Source organism: Tachypleus tridentatus, chromosome 10 (genome assembly GCF_004210375.1).
Source record: "Tachypleus tridentatus isolate NWPU-2018 chromosome 10, ASM421037v1, whole genome shotgun sequence".
Lineage (NCBI taxonomy): Eukaryota > Metazoa > Arthropoda > Merostomata > Xiphosura > Limulidae > Tachypleus > Tachypleus tridentatus.
In genome coordinates, this window is record NC_134834.1 from 17746626 (window position 1) to 17773910 (window position 27285).

General features: G+C 31.8%; 2 protein-coding genes across 2 annotated transcripts; both read right to left on the reverse strand.

Moving 5' to 3' along the window:
- Positions 1–1568: 1568 nt before the first annotated feature.
- LOC143227977 (dual specificity mitogen-activated protein kinase kinase 7-like) lies at positions 1569–16118 on the reverse strand. Its single transcript, XM_076459329.1, is given in 10 exon segments — positions 1569–3006; positions 4671–4716; positions 5358–5500; positions 8257–8337; positions 11043–11222; positions 12963–12975; positions 14500–14714; positions 15590–15654; positions 15657–15702; positions 16110–16118. Coding segments are annotated over 10 exon segments (921 nt in total). The 3' UTR covers positions 1569–2883.
- A 2852-nt stretch (positions 16119–18970) lies between these two features.
- On the reverse strand, positions 18971–26449 carry LOC143228815 (uncharacterized). The gene is made up of 3 exons (XM_076460183.1): positions 26205–26449; positions 20745–20865; positions 18971–19105 (listed from the first exon to the last, which is right to left on the reverse strand). The coding sequence occupies exons 1-3, from the start codon at positions 26359–26361 to the stop codon at positions 19024–19026; spliced, it is 360 nt and encodes a 119-aa protein (XP_076316298.1). The 5' UTR covers positions 26362–26449; the 3' UTR covers positions 18971–19023.
- Between the last annotated feature and the right edge of the window lie 836 nt (positions 26450–27285).

Below are 27285 nucleotides of genomic sequence, written 5' to 3' on the forward strand. Positions count from 1 at the left end.
ATATTAATTTCCACTTCTAGCGCCATCTGCTGGTCAGAAAACTATACACTAAATAGATTAAAAATATTTGATTTTAAATGTTCTGACTGATTATATACAAAAGCGAAAGATATAGACATTACCTAAATTATCCTCGTGGACTATAGTTCAATTTAGGTTTCACACTATTTCTAAAGAAATCATGCATTTCATTCCATCAGAAACAACTTTGAACTGTTGTTTACATTCTTATTTCGTGTTTAACTTCAAAACCTACATTTATTTTAATTATGACAAGATTGATTTAAAAAGGAAAAAATGTTCCTGATAAAATATTTTGTATCTTATCAACTGTCTTCACCTTTATTGTTGAAAACTAGCTTTGTTATTAGGCTTTTTAATTTTTCTGTATAAAATAATTACACCACGTTAAATGCAATACCTTGTGAGAAATTTAATTTTTTTTTTGTCAGTTATATACACAGAAAAAGAGGAGTACATGCAGTTGTCAACAGCAGTTGTCCACCCAGCTGAACTTAGTTGATTTGACTAAACTATACCGAAACAGTTTAAGGAAGGGTAACTTAAAAACGTCAGCATTTCCAGTAAGCAATATTTATCACATGTTTTGACACTGACACATAGAAAAAACAAAACAATCACACTGAAATAACACTACAGGTTAGTTTTCTCAGTTCTGCTGAGAAATATTAATAACAGTGTTTGATTTTTGTTATTCTGTTGACAAATGTTAACAATCCTATGACCAATTTGGTATATTCCTAAAACATGTTAAACCACTCCAGTAACTGTTTTTATGTTCACACATAAGCTTCAGGCACTTAAGACAATACAAGTTTTATGTAGTTTGAATCTCTTTAATAGAAAATCCGACAAGACTTTTATTTCGCTAACTTGTGTGCAGTGTTTCCTAACCTTGCAACTTTGTATTGAAGTTGAAAATTATAACAGTATAATTACTTATCTGTGAGAATGGCAAAACACATTTCCAACACTTCTAGGTCATTGTACAGGGTGTTCGGAAAGTCACTGTGGAGTTTTGTAATCGGCAATCATTCAGTATATTTCAAGCCAGTAAATGATAGCAGCGTTTAGAAACAAAATAAGAAGGATCCAACAGGGGTCGCTTTCAGCATTGTTTATAATTGTCATTCATATTTACCTCCTGTATTCTATATTGAAACATGTCTGTTAATAAATATATAAGTGCACAGTGACTTTCCGAACACCCTGTATAATATGTCTCAAACAACCCCATTCCTATCTGTAATACTTTGGTGATTCTTGAAAACATTAACAAAATGCTTTTAGCTTAAATTACCAATAAAAATAACAGCTTTTATTCAAAATAATTCACAGAAACTTAGATTAAGTGATATAAAAGAAAAATCTTAAAAAAACAAACTCAAGTCATTAAATATTTCATAAATAATTTACCCAAGATTCAGAGATTTTTGATCATGATGTGTTTTTGTTCTCATTTACTGATATGAATAGTTGTTTAATAAGGCCTTGCTTGTCTTAGTTTTTGTCCACTCGCATGTGGCAAAGAAATGAGAACCACTGTATGACTAACAAAGATCATTTATTTGGTAGATTTACCTCCAAGCTACGTATGAACTCGATAAATAACATTCTCTTTTAACACATAACCATTTATCCTGCTTAACATACACACCTACAAGGCTTATTATGCACGTAAGATTTAACCTCGGCATGACAGACAGTAACATTAGATATAAATAGTTTACCTTACAAAAGCTTTGATGCAATAACTCAAATCTAGTACAAGTAAAAGAGAAAACATAAGTGTTAGAAGCAGGGCAGATACGAAAACGTTACTCCTATCACTCAGAAAGTAAAAAGAAAAATCAGATAGTTTGAAATTTGCACAAAAAGATAATTTTTGTTTCACTCTCCCCTCTCATTTTGGTAATTCCTTACTAAACATTCTGTGATGGCACTTAAGAGGTGACTGATTTATTTATTTCACAGCTACATGTTTAGTTTTAAATCTCTCCCTATAAAATCATGAACATTTTAAAAAGTCATTCAAGTAATTTTAGCTTGCTCCATTTATGTTTTCCATCAGTTGTTTTTTGATGAAAATCGTTCTACACACATATGCAAGCTCAACTAAAAAACAATAAAAAATAACCTAATGTTCAATTGATTATTATTCATTATCCTCTTTATAAATATATTTAATTGAGGCTATCAGCCGAGGTAGTTCACACGGAGAAAACAGACCACTGGACTTTCTGTTTACCTGTTCAGCTTCGGTACACGATCACAAAGTTGGGACATACAAGAAGTAACGTACTGCTGTACTTCATCTGGGTTATCTACTTTTAAATAATCTCACTTAAATTATCATGTTTACATTAATATTTCTTTCTTTTTGGTTCCTAAATTCATATTAAACAACTCCCAAATACACCACCAGGTGTCAGCACCCTCTGTACATATTAAAAAGTAAATGTGTGAAATCCTTCACGTCTAGGTGTGTGTGTGTGTGTGTGTGTGTGTGTATATGTATGTGTGTGTATATACAAAATATATCCTTAACACCTATCTAATGACACCCGTCAACAGTCACATGTTTTCTTTAACAACTCCACCCAAAACGGTGTTTGTAACTTCTTCACTGCAAACAAGATGATTTTTACATACTTCAATAAGCCACATGGTTACTAAACTTTTTTTTTTTTGCTTTTTAAAGTGTTTTTGAATATATCTCTCTTTCTACTTCTAAGATGGCCAAAGGGTGTGGCTGTCTTCCCTCCCCCAGTCCAACAGGAATGTCCAGCATGCCTGCTGCAGTGACACTACTTTTGGCAACTGAATAACACAAAGACATCGGATGGACTCCTTGGACTACTTTCATTTGTTCCAGTGATGATGTAGATGGGAGGGTGCTGCAAGGTCCGTGGTTTTCATTACAAAAGCAAACCACGCAGCAACACCATCATGAGTGTTCTGCATTCGCTTAATGAAAGGATGGTCCTGGAGTTCGATTTAAGAAACAGTGTTAGAACTTGTACCAAAACTTACAAACTAAAATTCTTACACACAGTCAAAAAGTAAACAGGTCATTACCTCACTAAATCCACTATGGTATATAAAATTCATAAAAAGATTCTGCTTCCAAAAACAGCATTTCAAAGTAGAAAACACGACACCAGTAAAGAACTGCATACACTAATGTTTCCCGATTACTGGATATTGCAACTGAGGGTATAAATGAGGCTACTGGAATTTGTCTTTGAGATCACAGTTACTCACTGGGATAAGTGACAAACCATAAAAGGTAACTTAAACCATTCATAACTTTGTAATGTGTTTACATAAAAAAATATTTTTAAAAATCGATTTGTCTTGCAGTGTTATTAATCAAATTACTTCATCACACAAGACGTTCACATAAGATAGTCATTAGCCAATGTTTCAAACACACTAGTTCCTAGTACCACGGATGCTATGCAGGTACAATCCATCTCATATGTAATAACTCAAAGTGAAAACAGAACTTTTATAACAATGCCTACCCGACTTGAGGAAGTCATGTTCAAAATAACAATTCTTAATATTCACATACAAGTCTTGCACCAACACAACGTAACATGACTTTTACTCTCTAGACAAGAATGAATTTTCATCCTAATTACACGTTTTGTAACAAATATTTTACTGAGAAACAAAATTAGAAAAAAGAATCAGAGAGAGAGAAAAGACGAAGCCACAGTGACAGATAGTGATGTCACTAATAGAGTACTTCAATGTATTTTCTGATTTAACAAACAATATACACATGTAGTGCACTGAACAAAATAAAATTAGAAAAATATGTAATTTTAAAATTCATTAAGCCTAAAGTCTGATATAGGTGGTTCCAAATACTAAACGTTTTTACCCATTCTACACAAACAAGTTTATTCTTTTGTTAAATGCTATGCAATGCTATTAAAGATATTTGTGCTAGCTTTTCCTAAATCTGAAATAAGTCCATTGGGGAAAGCATCACCCAACACCCATTCTTTGGCTACTTTTCTCAAAATGAATAGTTGTATCAGACTGTCACCCGTATGGAGCACCCATGGCCCAAAATTGTGGCATGCTTTTATTTTTGTCCATTGATAAGACATAAACCAAGGTTTGGAACATTCATTGAAGGGCCACACTCAGTGAAGTTTAAACTTTTAAAGGTTTTACAACAGTGGAAAACACAGAAGCTGATATGGTATCAATAATTTTACAATGGTAGCATTGACTTCATATTCTTTAAAGGCAAGACAAGCATGAAATTTGTTCTAAACAACATTAAAAAGCAATTCAAAATGATCTAACATAGATCAATAATTTTTAAAATGCTTTATAATGCATTTATTCTAATAAATACACAAAATAGTTAAGCAGAAGTGGTTTACATCTTTGAGATTTTATGATCATGTAAACAGTAGGTAACAAATTTAAAATTAATTTTAATTAAACAAGTTACTTAAAAAACTGTGAACTGGTTTCATCACCTACTACATTCTAATTCGTGTTACACAGCTGTTATCTAATTACAGTTAACTTAAAATAAAGAGGAACAAATTTCAGACCTTACACCTTTTTAAATAATAAGTTGGTTTTGAAGGATATAAAACTACGTAAAACAAGAAGCTTACCAAAAGTTTACGGTACTTTGGCCTCTTTTCATAGTCCTTGATTAAACTGGAAAACACATGATGTCATGAAAATAAAGAAATATCCCGTAACATTTAACAAATGTTTTTATAGAGAACTCACTGATTTTTACCAATAAACAAAATATCACCAGACTAAAACTCAAAATCAAGAATAATCACAAGCAAAATGTTAAAAAATTACTAGATATTAAAAACTAACACCACGTTAAAAGGCACGGACAGCCTAGCTGCTTTGTGCCTAAAACGGCAAACCCCCACACACATCACATTAAAAAAACAGGTTTAGTACTGTTAGGATGTTATAAAGATTAATGAGGGACGGTGAGATAGGACATACAAGAATGAGGTTTTACTTCTTTCTTAATGTTGGTTTTATTTGTTCAATAAACTTGTATACTTGATGAAACTTTGTAGAATGGATGGCAACTGCCTGTTGTGGAGACACAAGTGTAGAGGATGGTATTTCGAAAGTCTTCCACCTTTTGTCTTCAAGTCTTCTACACTTGTGTCTCCACAACAGACAGTTGCCATCCATTCTACAAAGTTTCATCATGAATACTCTACCTAAACAATCTATCAAAGAACTTGTATACTTGTATGGTAAAATAAATCATAACTGCAAAGAGCCAGGTACAGAGTTCCTTTTCAAACAAAAAACAAACTTACCAGTCATTAACAAAGCTACAAAAATCTAGAGAGAAATTTCCATCTGAGGGTAGATGGGGAGGGTCTTCTTGTAACACTTTACTGAGGACTTCAAAGTCATTATTACACCCTTGATAAGGAAACCTGTTTGTTGCTAGTTCCACCTATAAACAGTAAAACAGCTGATGCCTCAAAAAGGTAGATGTACAAATAAAAATCCATATAACCAAACCCGTATGTAAAATATTCTTAAATATAAGCTACAATAAAATAACCAATCTCATGTCAGTATTATCCTTTTAAATAAAACTACCAAATCTAGTTTGTACAAAACAAAGTTTCATAAAGCTATAGCTCAATAAACAATCCAAACTTAAATTTTTAAATTTAAAGAACTGTACTAACTCAGTGGGTGCCAATTTGTGGAAATAAGGACCAATCACATGTATAATTAACTCAGTGGGTGCCAATTTGTGGAAATAAGGACCAATCACATGCATAATTAACTCGGTGGGTGCCAATTTGTAGAAATAAGGACCAGTCCAATCACATGCATAATTAACTCGGTGGGTGCCAATTTGTAGAAATAAGGACCACCCCGATCACATGCATAATTAACTCGGTGGGTGCCAATTTGTAGAAATAAGGACCAGCCCGATCACATCCATAATTAACTCGGTGGGTACCAATTTGTAGAAATAAGGACCAGCCCAATCACATGCATAATTAACTCAGTGGGTGCTAATTTGTAGAAATAAGGACCAGCCCAATCACATGCATAATTAACTCAGTGGGTGCTAATTTGTAGAAATAAGGACCAGCCCAATCACATGTATAATTACTGCAAATCAACTTTTAATTTACAGTTTTATGGTAATTTATCAACCAATTATCTTAACACCATTTCAGTGGTCTGCTTTTAACTACAGAATGTAATAATAGGCATGTGATACAATGAAAGTTTTTAGTCTTCTACTGATTATACAGAAACTGACAACATACAGTACAACCATATCTATTATGTTTACAAACTGACAACATACAGTACAACCATATCTATTATGTTTACAAACTGTGCAACATACAGTACAACCATATCTATTATGTTTACAAACTGACAACATACAGTACAACCATATCTATTATGTTTACAAACTGACAACATACAGTACAACCATATCTATTATGTTTACAAACTGACAACATACAGTACAACCATATCTATTATGTTTACAAACTGACAACATACAGTACAACCATCTTTATTATGTTTACAAACTGACAACATACAGTACAACCATCTTTATTATGTTTACAAACTGACAACATACAGTACAACCGTATTTATTACGTTTACAAACTGTGCAACATACAGTACAACCATATCTATTATGTTTACAAACTGTGCAACATACAGTACAACCATATCTATTATGTTTACAAACTGTGCAACATACAGTACAACCATATCTATTATGTTTACAAACTGTGCAACATACAGTACAACCATATCTATTATGTTTACAAATTGTGCAACATACAGTACAACCATATCTATTATGTTTACAAACTGTGCAACATACAGTACAACCATATTTATTATGTTTACAAACTGTGCAACATACAGTACAACCATATCTATTATGTTTTACAAACTGTGCAAACATACAGTACAACCATATCTATTATGTTTACAAACTGTGCAACATACAGTACAACCATATCTATTATGTTTACAAACTGTGCAACATACAGTACAACCATATCTATTATGTTTACAAACTGTGCAACATACAGTACAACCATATTTATTATGTTTACAAACTGTGCAACATACAGTACAACCATATCTATTATGTTTACAAACTGACAACATACAGTACAACCATATCTATTATGTTTACAAACTGACAACATACAGTACAACCATATCTATTATGTTTACAAACTGACAACATACAGTACAACCATATCTATTATGTTTACAAACTGACAACATACAGTACAACCATATCTATTATGTTTACAAACTGTGCAACATACAGTACAACCATATCTATTATGTTTACAAACTGTGCAACATACAGTACAACCATATCTATTATGTTTACAAACTGTGCAACATACAGTACAACCATATCTATTATGTTTACAAATTGTGCAACATACAGTACAACCATATCTATTATGTTTACAAACTGTGCAACATACAGTACAACCATATTTATTATGTTTACAAACTGTGCAACATACAGTACAACCATATCTATTATGTTTACAAACTGTGCAACATACAGTACAACCATATCTATTATGTTTACAAACTGTGCAACATTAAAGACGTTATTACTCATTTTTACAGACAACCAAAGTTCCAGTTGTGCACCAACACTTATCCATAAGCTAAGGATTTAGAACCACTACTCTAACTGATGTTAACCCATAGCTTTACCACATAACTTCTACAAAGACAGACATATACAACTGTAAGATATTAGTTTTAAAATTATTCTCCTAAAAAAAAATAACATTTACCTAACTTCTAAAGATTCTTTGAATAATGTAACATCGGGTCATTCTCTGAAGTATAGGTTGTTACTGTAACAACTAATGGCAAAGCAAATGTTAAAAATCAGATAATTCCATTAACACTAAAAAACTCAAATTAGCAGATACATTATACATATAATTACTAGAGTAAATGAAAACCCGTTACATAAAGTCAAGATAATTTAAAACTGCAGTTTTAAGGATATATATGGATATAATTGTCATTTTAAACTGCCAATCTTATCTACAGTATTACAACCAAACACGAAAAACAGTATTTAAAATTATTTAAATGGAACAAAAAACTTGTTTTGAACTTATGAGATAAATTAATGTTATGAAGAATGAATTACAAAATATTCTAGCTTACCAGAGATATACCAAGACTCCAGACATCAGCCCTAATATCGTAATCTGGCCTACTAGGGTTAGGAGGATCTATTCGTTCGGGCTGCAAAGGTAAAATAAACCACGATCATTAAGAATTATACTCCTAAGAATCATATGTATTGATAGAAATTAATAAATAAATAAAAATATATCAATCAATCTTTTATATTTAAAAGAGTGAGTTGAAGACCAAACTCAGTGATGTTTTATTTTCTTAAAAAACTTATTATTTTAATGAACTAAACAAATGTTTAAGTACAGTTATTAATAATACATAAAGTAGTTATATATCTTACTTATTAACTGACTAACATGTAAACCCTTAAACTTGAAATATATAACCTGATATTAAGTAACAATATCTATATTATGATCAGCTGATGCTATGAGTAAGAGATTTCTTATCAGAAACCTGAACATCCTCCAAGTATGAAATAAATGCAACATAAAGAACTGTAAGAATGTACATGTGGAAATGACTGGTATAATGCTATTTAACTGAAAAGAAGTTATAGGTCATAAAACTCGGTATAATGCTATTTAACTGAGAAGAAGTAATAGGTTATAAAACTCGGTATAATGCTATTTAACTGAGAAGAAGTAATAGGTTATAAAACTCGGTATAATGCCATTTAACTGAGAAGAAGTAATAGGTTATAAAACTCGGTATAATGCTATTTAACTGAAAAGTAATAGGTTATAAAACTCGGTATAATGCTATTTAACTGAAAAGAAGTTATAGGTTATAAAACTCGGTATAATGCCATTTAACTGAAAAGAAGTAATAGGTTATAAAACTCGGTATAATGCCATTTAACTGAGAAGAAGTAATAGGTTATAAAACTCGGTATAATGCTATTTAACTGAAAAGAAGTTATAGGTTATAAAACTCGGTATAATGCTATTTAACTGAAAAGAAGTTTTTGGTTATAAAACTCGGTATAATGCTATTTAAATGAGAAGTAATAGGTTATAAAACTCGGTATAATGCTATTTAAATGAGAAGTAATAGGTTATAAAACTCGGTATAATGCTATTTAACTGAGAAGAAGTAATAGGTTATAAAACTCGGTATAATGCTATTTAACTGAAAAGAAGTTATAGGTTATAAAACTCGGTATAATGCTATTTAACTGAAAAGAAGTTTTTGGTTATAAAACTCGGTATAATGCTATTTAACTGAAAAGAAGTTTTTGGTTATAAAACTCGGTATAATGCTATTTAACTGACAAGAAGTAATAGGTTATAAAACTCGGTATAATGCTATTTAAATGAGAAGTAATAGGTTATAAAACTCGGTATAATGCTATTTAACTGAGAAGAAGTAATAGGTTATAAAACTCGGTATAATGCTATTTAACTGAGAAGAAGTAATAGGTTATAAAACTCGGTATAATGCTATTTAACTGAGAAGAAGTAATAGGTTATAAAACTCGGTATAATGCTATTTAACTGAAAAGAAGTAATAGGTTATAAAACTCGGAATAATGCTATTTAAATGAGAAGTAATAGGTTATAAAACTCGGAATAATGCTATTTAACTGAGAAGAAGTAATAGGTTATAAAACTCGGTATAATGCCATTTAACTGAGAAGAAGTAATAGGTTATAAAACTCGGTATAATGCTATTTAACTGAGAAGAAGTAATAGGTTATAAAACTCGGTATAATGCTATTTAAATGAGAAGTAATAGGTTATAAAACTCGGAATAATGCTATTTAACTGAGAAGAAGTAATAGGTTATAAAACTCGGTATAATGCCATTTAACTGAGAAGTAATAGGTTATAAAACTCGGTATAATGCCATTTAACTGAGAAGTAATAGGTTATAAAACTCGGTATAATGCCATTTAACTGAGAAGTAATAGGTTATAAAACTCGGTATAATGCTATTTAACTGAAAAGAAGTAGTAGGTTATAAAACTCGGTATAATGCTATTTAAATGAGAAGTAATAGGTTATAAAACTCGGTATAATGCTATTTAACTGAAAAGAAGTAATAGGTTATAAAACTCGGTTTTATGCTATTTAACTGAAAAGAAGTAATAGGTTATAAAACTCAGTATAATGCTATTTAAATGAGAAGTAATAGGTTATAAAACTCGGTATAATGCTATTTAACTGAAAAGAAGTAATAGGTTATAAAACTCGGTATAATGCTATTTAACTGAAAAGAAGTAATAGGTTATAAAACTCAGTATAATGCTATTTAAATGAGAAGTAATAGGTTATAAAACTCGGTATAATGCTATTTAACTGAAAAGAAGTAACAGGTTATAAAACTCGGTATAATGCCATTTAACTGAAAAGAAGTAACAGGTTATAAAACTCGGTATAATGCCATTTAACTGAGAAGAAGTAATAGGTTATAAAACTCGGTATAATGCTATTTAACTGAGAAGAAGTAATAGGTTATAAAACTCGGTATAATAATATTTAACTGAGAAGAAGTAATAGGTTATAAAACTCGGTATAATGCCATTTAACTGAAAAGAAGTAATAGGTTATAAAACTCGGTATAATGCTATTTAACTGAAAAGAAGTAATAGGTTATAAAACTATGAATGTGATCTTCACTGCTGATTTATAAGACTTCCCCAAATGTTTTCGTTTGTTCTAAGTCCAATCTGTACAAGTTTCAACATTGTAAACCCTCCTAAGCCACAGTAGTATTAATTCACTACGTAAATAAATCAGTATTCTAAAAACTGATATTATTGCCACGTGATAGAAACAAATGAGGCAATAGAAGGAAGTTCAACTCACAGCCATGTAGGCGGCACAACCAGCGGAACGGGTTTTGGCTTTTGAATCCACTAATCGTCCACTAATCCCAAAGTCGCACAACTTAATTACACCTCTTTCGTCAAGCAATATGTTGGAAGGCTTAACATCCCTATGAATAACGCCATGTTTTTCCTTCAGATAATGAAGTGCATTCACAGTCTAGGAAAGAGTAGAAACTATGTGAAAAATACAGCTGAAGTTTTGCTTCTAAAGTCTATTGTTTTGTAACTTACAAACAAGAAGGTTGAAATACAGCACCAACAAATCATAAAAACCTTATCCAGAACAAAAATTACATTTGATACAACCTTCAAGCTTGTCTTTCTCCCTGTTAAAAAAAGAGGGAATCCTTAATACCCACAGCTTTTCAAATTATTTGAGACAGGATTAGAGTAAGTTAATCAACAAAACCAGTTTACTTTTTCAATTAACTTTATTTTTGTGCATCAGCAATACCAAGCGTGGAACGTGCACACATCAAATCCGAGTTTATTACACATCAAATAAAAATTATTTTATATAGAGTAAATTAAACTGTAAGACCATAATCATATACACAATCGAGGGTTTGACTCCTGAATTCAAAACTGTAATTAGATCTTCACTTGGTCAATAGATGGCAGTGCATAATAATAACTTATATTAATCCAATAATCTTTGGCTCTTGTAGTTCATACTCTGGTCATTTTGTAAATTAATAACCACAGGAATGTGGACAAAGCATTTAACAGTTAGGCCTAGAGCGGGATTCAAATACAATGCAAATAAATATTCAAGAGTTAAAACAACAACTATTCATTAAAATAATTAATGAAATTTCTTTTGTGAAGGGTTGGACAAAATTGTGTTCATCTCAATTCTAAAGTTCACCAGTCTCCTTTTACAAAAAAAGACAAATACAGTGGTTTTATTAACACTGGACATTCTGTCCTGACTCTTTGCATGCCATGACCTTTCACAGCATCACAATTAAACTCATTCATGTACATCAGTAAATTTGGAACAAATTATTTTTATATTATTTAACTTTTAGTGTTTAATTTCAAAGAAAACATATTTACTTCTCTGTCACCATTTGTGTTTCACATTATGTGTCTGAGCACTAATTTCTTTACTTCATAATCTTCCAAACATACAAAAATGAGACCACTACAAATATAAACACAAACTGTATGTTATTACAAAAACGAACATAAGACCTAAACCCTTTAAATTCTTTACTTTACAAAATATCAATAGATTTTTCAAACCCACAAGAGATTGTTCGCTCATCAAATTTACATGGCTGGTGGACATAGTAACGGCAAACTGTCCTTTACATAAATCTTACAATATCTTGTTTAGTTTTTCCTAAATTATCAGTCCGAGTCACTCTTGAGGTCAAAGAAATTTCTTTTTGTTACCTTCTTAGTAGTCTATTTAGAAAGTTGAATAAAGTACACAAGTTTAGGGACATTCTGTTCTGGTCACAGATATTTTATTGTGTTCCAAAATGCAGAATTATTTTTTGAATAATAAAATTTTGGCAGCATATAGATGCTTACAGATGGGCAGCCAAATTTTCTTTCTAAAGTGCAAAAGAGCTTACATACACAGTATTACCAATCCTTGTCTTTATTTATATACCTTATTGTCGTACATTTTTCAATAAATCTAAAATCTAAAAAAATGAGAAACCTCTCACTTTATTTAAACCAAACTTCACTAAAATAAAAAATTTAAAACTTCATGAGGTCAAGAGCAAATGTGACAGAAAAACATCATGTTTCGTATCCAACAAACTATGCTGAATGGAGTAGCTGAAATACATTTTTAAATGGACAGAGGTCACTCAGATCCTCATTGTTTGAAATAGGCTCAACAATAAAACAAGTTTAGGAACTGCTGCTCTATAGAAACAGCTAATGAATACCTTCTATGGTTTATTGTTTTTAACACAGGAGTTAACACTCCAGTGGATACAAAAAACAGCAGTTATAAAAATAAAGGAAGCAGATGTGAAAGGTTAAATGTTGAAACTGTCAAGGTAAGTAATTGGAATTTTCTGGTCAATGCTCCAGTCAATACAGAGGGAAAAGTTGGCATCGTTAAGATTATTTCATATTTTCCAACTTTTCTTTTCACTGGGCATTAACAATTTCTTTGCAGCTACAGTTAGGGTCTATGAAAAAAATATGTTCACTTGAGACTAACCCAGTAGAGCTTTTGGAAACTTAAGAGACAAATCTTTAATATTTATATAGGTATATCAATAAACCTGTCATCAACCATGGTTTATAAGTCAAATTTTAATATCATACAAGGTTTAATTTCTTAATTTCAAAAGGATTTGTTTGTTTTGAATTTTGCACAAAGATACTCAAGGGCTATCTGCACTACCCATCCCTAATTTAGCAATGTAAGACTAGAGGGAAGGCAGCTAGTCATCACCACCCACCGCCAACTCTTGGGCTACTCTTTTACCAACGAATAGTGGGATTGGCAATCACATTATAACGCCTCCACAGCTGAAAGGGCGAGCATGTTTTGGTGCAACCAGGATTCGAACCCGTGACCCTCGGATTACGAGTTTAACACCTCAACACACTTGGCCATGCCGGGCAAATTTCAAAAGGAAATACTTAAATAAATTATTTTTTCTTCCCTGCACCATGAAACACTTCTTTGTTCCAAGTAGCCTGTTTTAGAATTTTGTTTTACCCCTTCATAATCTTCTGAGCTTGACACAGTTTATATATACGAATAACACAAAACGTAGATTTACAGCTTCCAACATTCTCGCATTGCTGAAATGCAGACTAGAAAGTCAAACCTGCACGTCATGTTCTTTTATCACATCAAGTCTTTACACAAAACAAAGTTAGTAATGCTCTCCTACAGTTTCTGTTGGATTATTTATAACCAACAAAAATATAAGACTTTATTTATACTACTAAAAATCCTGTTAAATCTAACTCATTCTAATGACACCTTTGAAATATCTGATCTCGTGTTTCAGTGTTAATCTGTGATTAATCCAATGATTGGACACATATTAATGAAACCAATGGGATAAAACCTTAAAGCAGAATTTACAGATTTGATAACACATTAGATATAAAGTGACTAATTCTATTAATTACAGGCACTAACAGTGATAACTTTAACCAGCAATAACAATCAAATGGCCTAGAGGAAAGAATTTGATAACAATGAAATTTTAAAAAAATTAAGTTTTTTTCATCCAATAATAAAGTTCAATCTTAGTTCTAAGGTACTAGACATTTCAATAAGTCTTAAGTTTCCTATAACACGTATCATAACGGATAAAATGTGTGTGTGTGTGTAAACATATAAAAATACAAACACAATGTTTAAATGAGCTTTGATCATGAATTATGTGTTACTGATGAAGCAATTTGATACAAGTTTTCATAAACAATTACGCGACAGCCACTTTGCGAGGATCATTTCTGGAATTGATTTCTTCAGACGTTTCATCAACTTATCTAAACAAGTGGACATGAGCTCCATACAGATCCATACTTCCGAGTCAGTAATGAAGTAACCAAAGCACTGCACAATGTGTGGACAGTCCTGACAGCTCAACACAACATCTAAGTCCATAGTGATCCGTTTGTTCTCTTCTTTATTTCCTGATCTTCTCATTTGCTACAGAAAATTAAAACAAGGTAGAAACTGCTTTAATGTACAAAGCCATTAAATTACACAGAATTTACAAAAGTAAATCGACATGTCAATTTTTATTAAAACTGTACAATGCTTAACACAGAGAGATCATAAGATCGAACTTTGTCCTGACATTACTTGATTTGTTTGTAATTCTTTTATAAATAAATACATTTTAACATTATAGGAAAGTTTTAAAAAACACTTTTCCAAATAAGATAAAAAAGCTCAAAATTAATTTTTAAAACTGGAATAAATTTTTAGAAATTTATAAACATAAATTAATTTTTTTTTCACGAATTTTACTAAATTTTTAATAACTTTGGGAGTACTACATTCTATTAATTTATAAAACCTCAGTATTCAATCCTACAAGAACTTGTGCATCTAATTTAAACAATTCTGACTGTTTAAATAATAGTTAACATCAAATACAGATCGTAAGGTGACTTTCTCACTTGTTTTTTAACTTTTAATGGATCTTCATAAGCAAATAAGTACAAATCTGTTAAATTATTTGAAAAAAAACAAGAAGACTTCTCAGAGATTTTTCAGATAAAGCAGTGAAATTCAGCTAAATGATCCATTAAACATTATGGTAATCAAACAACTGTCTGTGGGATTATAGTGTCACAGTGGTAGTTTATCTTGTAACTTCAATGTCATTGAATTAACAATATCCTCACCAGCACCAAACTTTTCTCCAGAAGTTGACACAAATATTTAATAACAAAATAAAATTGACATTACCTGACATTAAAAAAGTTTTTGTTTTTTTGTCTTAGAGGATCTATTTGTCAAAAATACTCAAAAACTATGAAATGCAAACTCAAGATTTCCAGTATACACAGACTCACTTTGACAGCCATAACTTTTCTCGAAGGTTTGTGTTCCATCCTAACAACATGGCCACAAGTCCCGTCCCGAGCTCTCCCAACTGAATCATGTCATCGACAGAAGAGTGGTGCGCCTGGAACCCAGTATACAATAATGAAAATTTCGCTAAATTTTTGTAGGAAAATTAAGACACAATATAGATTTATTTTGCATCAAATTCATTTTAAACACTTTTACTTGTCACTAATTTAACACAATTAGCTAAAATAATCAATGTCGTACAGTTGAAGAAGGTTATTTAGACTCGGGGATTATAAAATTTAGTTTCAAAGTTTCAACACAAAACTATATAAAAACGGTATCTGTACACAGCTGTCCCAAATTTTGAGTTAATACACCATACAAAAGACAGTTAACCAACAGTGTCACTTGCTCTTGTACCCCTAAGTGGGGAGTTTTTGTTGTTTTATTCAGCAACAGTCCACCAACAATGGCTCTTCAGATTCATGGTCCAGGCATGCTACCACTACTCTGCCGTGCCTGGCCCATGGAATTGAAAATACAATACCAATAAAATTTTAAACAGATTTGAAATGTCAGGTAAGCAAGTAAACAAATAAAATATAAAATTCTGTCACTTCACAAAAGCATAATATGGAAATACGTCAGTGGTCCTTTTTCAACTTGACAAAAGCATAATATGGAAACACGTCAGTGGTCCTTTTTCAACTTGACAAAAGCATAATATGGAAACACGTCAGTGGTCCTTTCTCAACTTGACAAAAGCATAATATGGAAACACGTCAGTGGCCCTTTCTCAACTTGACAAAAGCATAATATGGAAACACGTCAGTGGCCCTTTCTCAACTTGACAAAAGCATAATATGGAAACACGTCAGTGGTCCTTTCTCAACTTGACAAAAGCATAAATATGGAAACACGTCAGTGGTCCTTTCTCAACTTGACAAAAGCATAAATATGGAAACACGTCAGTGGTCCTTTCTCAACTTGACAAAAGCATAAATATGGAAACACGTCAGTGGTCCTTTCTCAACTTGACAAAAGCATAAATATGGAAACACGCCAGTGGTCCTTTCTCAACTTGACAAAAGCATAAATATGGAAACACGTCAGTGGTCCTTTCTCAACTTGACAAAAGCATAAATATGGAAACACTTCAGCGGTCCTTTCTCAACTTGACAAAAGCATAATATGGAAACACTTCAGCGGTCCTTTCTCAACTTGACAAAAGCATAATATGGAAACACTTCAGCGGTCCTTTCTAAACTTGACAAAAGCATAATATGGAAACACTTCAGCGGTCCTTTCTAAACTTGACAAAAGCATAATATGGAAACACTTCAGCGGTCCTTTCTAAACTTGACAAAAGCATAATATAAAAACACTTCAGCGGTCCTTTCTCAACTTGACAAAAGCATAATATGGAAACACTTCAGCGGTCCTTTCTCAACTTGACAAAAGCATAATATGGAAACACTTCAGCGGTCCTTTCTCAACTTGACAAAAGCATAATATGGAAACACTTCAGCGGTCCTTTCTCAACTTGACAAAAGCATAATATGGAAACACTTCAGCGGTCCTTTCTCAACTTGACAAAAGCATAATATGGAAACACTTAAGCGGTCCTTTCTCAACTTGACAAAAGCATAATATGGAAACACTTCAGCGGTCCTTTCTCAACTTGACAAAAGCATAATATGGAAACACTTCAGCGGTCCTTTTTCAGCTTGACAAAAGCATAATATGGGAACACGTCAGTGGTCCTTTCTCATCTTGACAAAAGCATAATATGCGAACACGTCAGTGGTCCTTTTTCAGCTTGACAAAAGCATAATATGGGAACACGTCAGTGGTCCTTTTTCAGCTTGACAAAAGCATAATATGGGAACACGTCAGTGGTCCTTTTTCAGCTTGACAAAAGCATAATATGGGAACACGTCAGTGGTCCTTTTTCAGCTTGACAAAAGCATAATATGGGAACACGTCAGTGGTCCTTTCTCAACTTGACAAAAGCATAATATGCGAACACGTCAGTGGTCCTTTTTCAACTTCACAAAAGCATAATATGGAAACACGTCAGTGGTCCTTTTTCAGCTTGACAAAAGCATAATATGGAAACACGTCAGTGGTCCTTTTTCAGCTTGACAAAAGCATAATATGGAAACACGTCAGTGGTCCTTTCTCAACTTGACAAAAGCATAAATATGGAAACACGTCAGTGGTCCTTTTTCACCTTGACAAAAGCATAATATGGAAACACGTCAGTGGCCCTTTCTCAACTTGACAAAAGCATATGGAAACACGTCAGTGGTCCTTTCTCAACTTGACAAAAGCATAAATATGGAAACACGTCAGTGGTCCTTTCTCAACTTGACAAAAGCATAAATATGGAAACACGTCAGTGGTCCTTTCTCAACTTGACAAAAGCATAAATATGGAAACACTTCAGCGGTCCTTTCTCAACTTGACAAAAGCATAATATGGAAACACTTCAGCGGTCCTTTCTAAACTCGACAAAAGCATAATATGGAAACACTTCAGCGGTCCTTTCTCAACTTGACAAAAGCATAATATGGAAACACTTCAGCGGTCCTTTCTCAACTTGACAAAAGCATAATATGGAAACACTTCAGCGGTCCTTTTTCAGCTTGACAAAAGCATAATATGGGAACACGTCAGTGGTCCTTTCTCACCTTGACAAAAGCATAATATGCGAACACGTCAGTGGTCCTTTTTCAGCTTGACAAAAGCATAATATGGGAACACGTCAGTGGTCCTTTTTCAGCTTGACAAAAGCATAATATGGAAACACGTCAGTGGTCCTTTCTCAACTTGACAAAAGCATAATATGGAAACACGTCAGTGGTCCTTTCTCAACTTGACAAAAGCATAATATGCGAACACGTCAGTGGTCCTTTCTCAACTTGACAAAAGCATAATATGGAAACACGTCAGTGGTCCTTTTTCAGCTTGACAAAAGCATAATATGGGAACACGTCAGTGGTCCTTTTCAACTTGACAAAAGCATAATATGGGAACACGTCAGTGGTCCTTTTTCAACTTCACAAAAGCATAATATGGGAACACGTCAGTGGTCCTTTTTCAACTTCACAAAAGCATAATATGGGAACACGCCAGTCCTTTTTCAACTTCACAAAAGCATAATATGGGAACACGCCAGTCCTTTTTCTTTTAAGAACATTAAGCTTGAATTTAATATTTTAAAGTGGACACAAAACTACTAAAAAACATGTTTTTATTTAACATAACCATTAACATGAAAAGAAATGTTTTTGCACTTATCATGAACTTATAATTATTAATAAGTGTTTCTAATGCAACCTCAGCATAACAACACATTCATGTTAACTGCACTTGTGTAATCACTATCACAAAAAACTGGTTGAGTTTGGTTTACTTAAACTTTATAAACTTAACTTACCATTCCATCAATAGTTAAGGTTCCAGCATGCTGGTAGATTTTCCTTAGCTTTGATTCCATTTGATAATTTGTACTAAAACAAGTTAAACAGACACACAGCTCATAATAAATTCAATGATCACATGTTAAAACTATCTCTAAGTAATGTTTGTTTTAAATAAAGGAAAACTATTTTTAATTCATTTTAGATTTTGCATTACACTGACTGTTAAAAATTCTGAAATTTTTCTTACACCTACAGATAAATCTCATTACCTTAACTGACAACATTAAATAGTCTTACATAAATTAATAAAAAATTATAATAAAATGAGTTAATCCAAATTACCATTAAATCAACTGTCATAAAAAACTAACCACAATTAGTGTTTTCAATTATTCCAACAACTGATTAAAGGAAATTGTAATTAAATTTAAATGACACAAAAACAAATCACCTAATCAAAATTAAAGATGGAGATAATTACTATTTTTGATTATTCTAATTATTCGAGAAACCAAAACTTTGCTATTACGACTGTTTATTGTTAAGCTCAAAACTACATCATAAGGAGCTGCTGTGTTCTGCCCAGTTTTTACCCTTACATGTTTTTTGTTTTATCTTCAAGTTTAATTTACAATGCCATCAAACTTGCTTGGCTTATCTTTGTCGTGGCAAAGCTGCTATGGATATCTGCCACAATCATTAATTTTCAACCAATGATTAGCGAGAAAACTGGTGGCAGCACTTTAACCTTCTCTTATCACTCATACGTATTGTGATTTTAAAAATACGACTAATCAATTATTCAAACACAGATAACTAATGTGATCTGTAAGTTAATTAATTATAAAAAGGTTATTTCAAAACTAAAGATACTCTTAATTTGTCAGTATATTTTATCAAAATTGAAAATAACATTTCAGAGAAACACAGACAATGTAGTTTCGCATTTAAATGTAAAGACTCCAAAGCACTTGTCTCTTTTTTTCAGTACATTTTCTGTTACTAACATATTACAAACACTTTGACAGAGCAATACAATTTAAGTTGTTTATGTACAAACATTTATTCAGTTTTTTTATGAGCTTTTATGGTTATTTTTTAAATAAATATAAAAATGTACACTACAAAAACAGTGATCAGTTTCAATTTTATATCAATAAACAAACTGGTGATGTTTTACTCTCCCACAGTCTTCTCAATGTCTATTCTGGATTCCAGTTCAGAGGTGTGTAAAATCAGCATCTCAGATCTATCTTTGTATTCAACATATCACTCACTGCCAAAGAGGCCTTTCATTCAGTACTGAAACTTATCAGTTACACTGGACAATAAGACATTTATATATACAGTATGAAACTTTACGTATCAGTTTAAATACTAAAATATGGTAAAGCACTGGAAGTTAAAAAAAACCTAATATCTGTGAACAAACTCAATACACTGTATACGTTTAAAACATTTAAACAAATCAGTGGTTTACCTAGTTATCATAAATCTTAGGTATAGCCTGATTACAACATATTTTTTCTATTGGAAGAGACAAGTGTACTTACAGTTATAGTTACAAAACATTGGTATGCTATCTTACATGTATTAATTTATTTTTCCCTAACAAAGAGAAATTTACTAACAGAAAATAATGACATTCAATGTTTTAATAATTCTCAGACTGAAAATATCTTCCAAGAAGCAAAACTGATTAAATCATAAGTACATAGGTTCTCACCTCTCTTGTGATCTGAGCGAATATTCGTGTGGCGGAAGAGATAAAGGTAGCATAGCAGTCCTCTGACTTGCAGGAAATATGGCAGGTCTGCTAAGAGATCCATGTCCTTGCCCAATTGGAACTGGATAAAGTATCTCTGATTATTAACAATTACTTTTAGTTCAGTGGCTGGTCTAAAAGACAAAGTTGGCGTAGAGTTAGAGCAGAGAAAAAAACAAAAAATATTATGATTTTTATCTAATGTTTGCTAAAGGCTTGCCAAATTTCATGAATATACACTTACTACATTAACAGCTGTAGCATTGTGAGATAGAGAACACTTAATTTTACTATGATTTTGTTTCACCATTCATTTATTATTCCTTCTATTGTTCAGTTCAACTATGAATTTTTAATGATAGTAAAAACCTTGCCTTGAGCTTAACCCAATTAGTTCAGAAAACCTGGTTCTTTATCCTAACCTATTTATTTATTGCAATTAAAAACATTGATATTTAGGTTGTATTGTTCATTAACAATACTATCAAGTCATGGTTTGGTTAGGCACAGATTTATTAACATTGTTTTTATTGTAAGTGATACAACTTGTACTCCAAATGTTTGAAAGCTTTGTTTGGGGTTTCTGTTGTCATTACAGTTTAATAAATTGTTTTTGTTCAATCCTGGTTGCAGCAGTGTTTTGATTTAGTTCCTTACAGTATATATACTTTCATGGATACATGGTGGTTACAAGGTTGGCTACAATGACCAAGCTCATACATAAAGGATGAAAATATTTCATCTTTTGTAATATACAACTCAAATCAAGTAACTTAAAAGGATTAACCTCACTGTGACAGGTCACGGGTCAAAGACCATGTCATCACATTTGTTGACTTTCATTCAAAATTTTATTGACCTACTATTTTATGAATTTATGTCAATAAGTCTGATATCACATTGTGGATTATACTTTATATTGCAGTGTTATACATTAGTTAATTTCTTAAAAGTAAATATTAAAAGAACACACCTAAATATTGATTTTTGTGTGTCGAGTGGTATGTCAAATTCAGCACTGGTCCAAATAAAATGTTTGTGATGTCAAAATACTAAGTCTATAGTTTAATATGAATCAGAAACATTGACAAGCTAGCATACAAAATAAGAACCTCATATTTTATATTTGTTAAGGTGTAGCTTATGTACCGATCTCCCCACTCATCTTACATATAACAACTTCAATATATGTGAATAACAAATCTAAATCTTAGGGTGTCCCCCAAGTCACTTTCCCAACCATTTTAATGTGCTTGTAAAACACCTCATTCTTTCAAAGCAAGATTTCAAGCAGGTAGGTTGTGCTTTTAGTGTGCTCAAAATTACATTTATTTTTTTTTAAAGACAAAATACAGATTAATTACTAAGCTTGATAAATTATAATGGAATCCTAAGTTATCGATGTAGTTACTTATGATTATTTAGCTATTTCAAATGTATAAACAAAATTATTATGCTCCACATTCTCCACATGCAAAACTTTAAAAGACTTAGCAACCTCAGAACAGCAGCAACCAAGTATGAAAGTTTTAGTTACAGAAGATACAAGTACTTGCTATAATTATTTACTGACTGTTCTGTTTTAAGAAAAATAGGTCTGAAAACTTATTTGGAAATAGTAATAGTATATATAATACATAATAAATGAAATGTGATTATTTTATAAAAATACCAGCCACTATTGTACATCCAAGACAGGTCACTTTGTAAAGACTAAAGGTCAGTTTCTATGTTATTAAATATGATAAACTGAGTGCAAGTGTTTCATGTCAATGAAAGTCCTGTAATATTAACAAGGCACCACTGGAAGATCAGTACAATGAAAATAATAGACATATATGTAAATGGATCATGTTTTGAGGTTTAAACTTTCGAGACTAAACATTTGTGCTTTCGTGTTACAATTCGTAATCATTCCAGAATGAAAAATGTATAATTTCTATTTCCAAATTTTTTTATGGTGATCATGAAGTCAGTAAAACTGGCCAACCTCACACAGTCATGGTAAAGAAAATAACAGACAAAATATAAAGATCCACTGAAAACAAACACTGAAGTGTAGTCAGGAGATTTTTAGAGATTACATAAACAATATTTGAGATTTCTGGGACAAAGGATAGTTTTTTCAATTGTTACATGAAAATCACTTCACTCTGGGACTAATAACAAAAACAGGCTCGATATTTTCTCAAGTAAAATTTCAGTAAAAACAATTCATTAAAAATCTTTTTTTTGTGTACAAAAACTTGCAACCTTTACTAAAAGTCTAGTGAATTTTGTGAAGGCACACACACTGCATCAAAAGTTATAATATCAATATTCACGTATATTATACCCAGCTCATCACGAAAGGGTTAGTGATTTATTTCTAGAAGCTACAGGAGTGGCATGTGTATGTTTTCTTACAGCAAAACCACATTGATCCATCTGCTAAGCCCACCAAGGGGAATCGATTATAGCACTATAAATCCGTAAACATACCGCTGTACTAGCAGGGGTAATGTTAATGGCAAGTCGCTTATGTTACTGTTTGCAAATCATTTGTTATGAACTAACATCATGTTACTCAAGCCTTCTCAATTTTTCTTCTTACTGTAATTAATAATACATCATCTCATAACATAGTGTTCATTCTATATTATTTGTACTGAACCAGTCTTAGATTAATTACTAGTGAATACATAATGCAAGTTTTAAATTTTCCATGAAAAATGCATGGTTAATTTAAAAAAAAAAATGTCTGAACTTGGTTAATCGGTGGATAATGCAGTGAATTTTGTATACACGAACTTTCAGAAAGCTTTTGATAAAGTGTCTCTTAACAGACTTTTTAGACAGATGAAAACTTAAATGAACTGAAAATTGGATGAATGGTAGAAAACTAATAAATAGGTCAAAATCCCAATATATTAATCTTACAAGTTATTTAGCTTGAGGTTTTATACTATTTTGTATCTTTATTAACGATGTTCAGAAACATAGACAGCAAGGAAGCATTTCATTAAGGATGTCTCCACACTAAAAACCCTCTTAAACTTCTCTCCTCAATAAAAAATAAGAGGTCGTGATGAATTCCCACAAAACAAACTTTCTATCCCCATAACCATCTTAGTGACCATTCTCTGAAACATTTCCTATGATTCAGTATCCTTTCTTAGTTTTAGACCAAAACAGTGACCATACCAATCTGTGATAGTTGTATAAACGTTTGTACCTGTAGTCACCAATATTCCAGATGTAGGAAGTACTGAAGAGCTTGCTATATTAGTAACAGCTATATTTCTCTGACGAGTGTATCAGTCTTAAAATTTTATTGTTCCAAAAAGAATAGACGTATTCAAGGTTGTAGTTTTGAAGATTGAAAAAATATATGATGATAATGAAGAAAAATAAGGAATCTTGATGCAATTCTATTTTTCTGGGAACATTAACCTTCTGGAACAATACTTAGAATTAAAAGGTTGTCATATGAGGACAGGTTAAGTTCTCTCTCTTGAAAAAAAAGACAAGTTACAGGGGGTCTCATTGAAGTGTCTAAGAGTGTTAAGGGAATTGATACGTTCAATGTATCATCTTTTTTTTCATACTTAATGGTGAGAATTGTAGGACTAAAGGACACAAATTTTTGAAATGTAGAAATCATCTAAGGCAGCTTTATTTTTCTAACAGTGCCAATGAAGTTTGAAATGGATTCCTTCTCATGTAGTGGATGTAGTTATTTTATGGGGGATTTAAAGGAAGGCTTTATAAATAGAGATAAGCACTAGTTTCCAATATTTTCATTTTAAAGTTTAGTTTAGTGGATGGGATGACCTAGATGGAGCAGCAGGTCTTTGTTGTTTTGAATTAAGCACAAAGCTACACAATGGGCTATTTGTACTCTGCCTACCACGGGTATCAAAACCCGGTTTTTAGTGTTGCAAGTCCACAGACATACCGCTGAGCCACTGGGGGGCTGGTCTCTTGTTTTCAAACTGTGTGTATCTGCTGGACATTGTCCAGTCTACTCTTCACTTGTCTGAAGATATTTATGGGTATCAACATTACATTATATTAATCTGCTAACAGAAATGATCAGATAAATGGCTTCCAAGACTCTGACAAATGTACACATTATAAATATTAAAAAACATATTCAGTTGAAAGTATACAAGGCTAACAACCTAAAACTGTCTAGATGAAAAAAATGTCAAACAACTCTTTAAGGGTCTGCTTGAATGAAATACACCAACATTGCACCTAGTGGTAAGGATGAACAACAGTGCTCTGACAAACAAACTAGTTAGGAATAATTCATTATCACAGAACAAATAGAAATAAACCTAAATTGTTGAAAGAAAGATAAAAAGTTAAATATACTAAAGTTTAGCTTCACTTATACTGAACGTACAAGATATCCTATCAGATTACGTAACTGAAGCCAAATCAACTCTTTTGAGGATTCTTAGATCCAATTTTTTTAGGAAAAAAATGAAAATCAAAGTTTATTGCAGTGAGGGATTGTCAACCAGAAGTGACAGCCAGATTACTATACAATGTGAGGAATGTTAAAATAAGCTGTGTACAGTGGCAAATTTGTTTGCATATGGAGAAATTATGTAAATATATTTAAGCTGTAACTAAAGCTAAATCATCAAATTAATTATTCCGCAAGTTAATAACCTAGCAAAGAAATAACTTTACCAAAGAAACATTCTGATCCATACTTTTAAAATTTGCACTTAGTACTTAACATGTTAAATATTAAAGATAATATTCTTACCCTTTTCAGTCTATCAATAAAACAGGCCATACATGTATATTTAAATCATAGTTTAGTCATTTAGACATTAGTTCGTATCTAAATGCTTAATATTATACTACTGGTATGACATTTTATGATGTCAAAAAAACATATAGATTCAAGAAGTCTTAATATTAAGCGGAAAAATCTTATTAACCAAGTACTTTTGAAAGACACTTTCTTTTTTTCCTTCTGAAGTTAAGATGGATCACTCTTTGAAGTAAAATCACATCATCAAATTATTATAATATTCTGGTTATGCGTTCTTTCTTGTATCTTCATATATGACAAAGTACAACAAAGAAACAAAACTGTACGTAAACAATAAAGCCAACTAGATGTCCACCTTCTCAAGTTCCAAGGTTACGCTGACCTTCTTTAACCGAGTACTTTAACCTGCTTTTTGTATTATTTGAAAAACTATTTCTCTAACTTTGTTTATACTATCTTAACTTATAGGTACAGTTATGAGAAAACTACATATTATTATTAGTTAGTACTGTACTATTTCACTTGAGTAGGTCTTCTGACGATCCAAGGTAAAATAAGAATATCTCTTGCTAAGCCTAGGTTCACTAAAATAACTTTCTAAGTTCTACAAAGACTGAGACGAACCCATACTATTAAAGTAAACTTACGTCCTTTTACTTTTAGAGTAGTAGGCCTCGAACTAGCCATATCAGGTCTTAAATCTCTCGAAGATGTATTTCTAGATTCTTGTTCATGATCATTTTCTGCTTTTAATCGTGCTTCTAACTGAGTTAACCTATTACGGAAAGAAGTCATAGTAGCCATCTTGTTTAAGAACAAGAGAATTCTTTCAATGCACACTCTCAAACGTATTCCTTACGATCTACTCTAAGCTGTTTTATTTATTTATTTATTTATCTTTTGCGTGGGCCGATGTCCGACATGTCGAGATAAATGTGGAGATAATACCATCTACTTCAATTTATGTAATTCTAAACGATATGATATTGTTAAAATTAATAAAATTAACTTGGCTTACAGCTTTTGGTATCACAAGAGCTGTGTATACTAAAATTCTACCTTAAAATATTCAATATATCAATATAAAAAAAAAGTCCAAAGTAATATGTTTTTCTCCTATTCCTACGCTTCCCTGTTTTATCTTTGTTTGCAAATATACGTAAGTATTTCCGGAAAATGGCTTTTCCTATTATCTAATAACTAATTGAAGTACACGAGGATGTAGAGTGCATAATACTAAGAGATTAAGTGATAAGTAAGTTCCGGAACGACAGTTTTTAATTGTTTTATATTCAGAATTTTGATTACAACATAATATGAGGTATATATAACATTAAAAGTCAGAGGCTCCTTTGGTTAATTTAAGCAGTATTATAAATTAAATTAAACACTGAAAAATCCAAAGCCAGTCCTTGTAATTCAAATATGTATCAGGAGTTCCCTTACGCTCCCTTAAATTTGAATCTGCTACATCCCAATTCAACCCGTTCTAAAGACCAACCACCTTGTTAGAAAAATAAAGCTGTTTTAATTGAAGATGGATCTTTCCCTGATAAAATTTATATTTTTGTCCTTTAGTTTTACCATTCTCATCAATACTGTCAATTCCCTTAACAATTACAAACACCTCAATCAAATTCCCTCTAACCCTTCTTTTTCAAGATAAAATAAATTCAGAGATCTTAACTGATACTCAAGAACGACAACCTTTTTTTCCCAGTTATCATC

Bases quoted from the DNA above. Each gene is read 5' to 3' on its own strand.
- LOC143228815 (XM_076460183.1), bottom strand. From the start codon at position 26,361: ATGGCTACTATGACTTCTTTCCGTAATAGGTTAACTCAGTTAGAAGCA. The intron at 20,866-26,204 runs GTAAGTTTACTT...TACTTTATCCAG, and splicing joins TACTCTAAAAGTAAAAGGAC to TTCCAATTGGGCAAGGACAT. The intron at 19,106-20,744 runs GTGAGAACCTAT...AACTTGTTTTAG, and splicing joins TCGCTCAGATCACAAGAGAG to TACAAATTATCAAATGGAAT.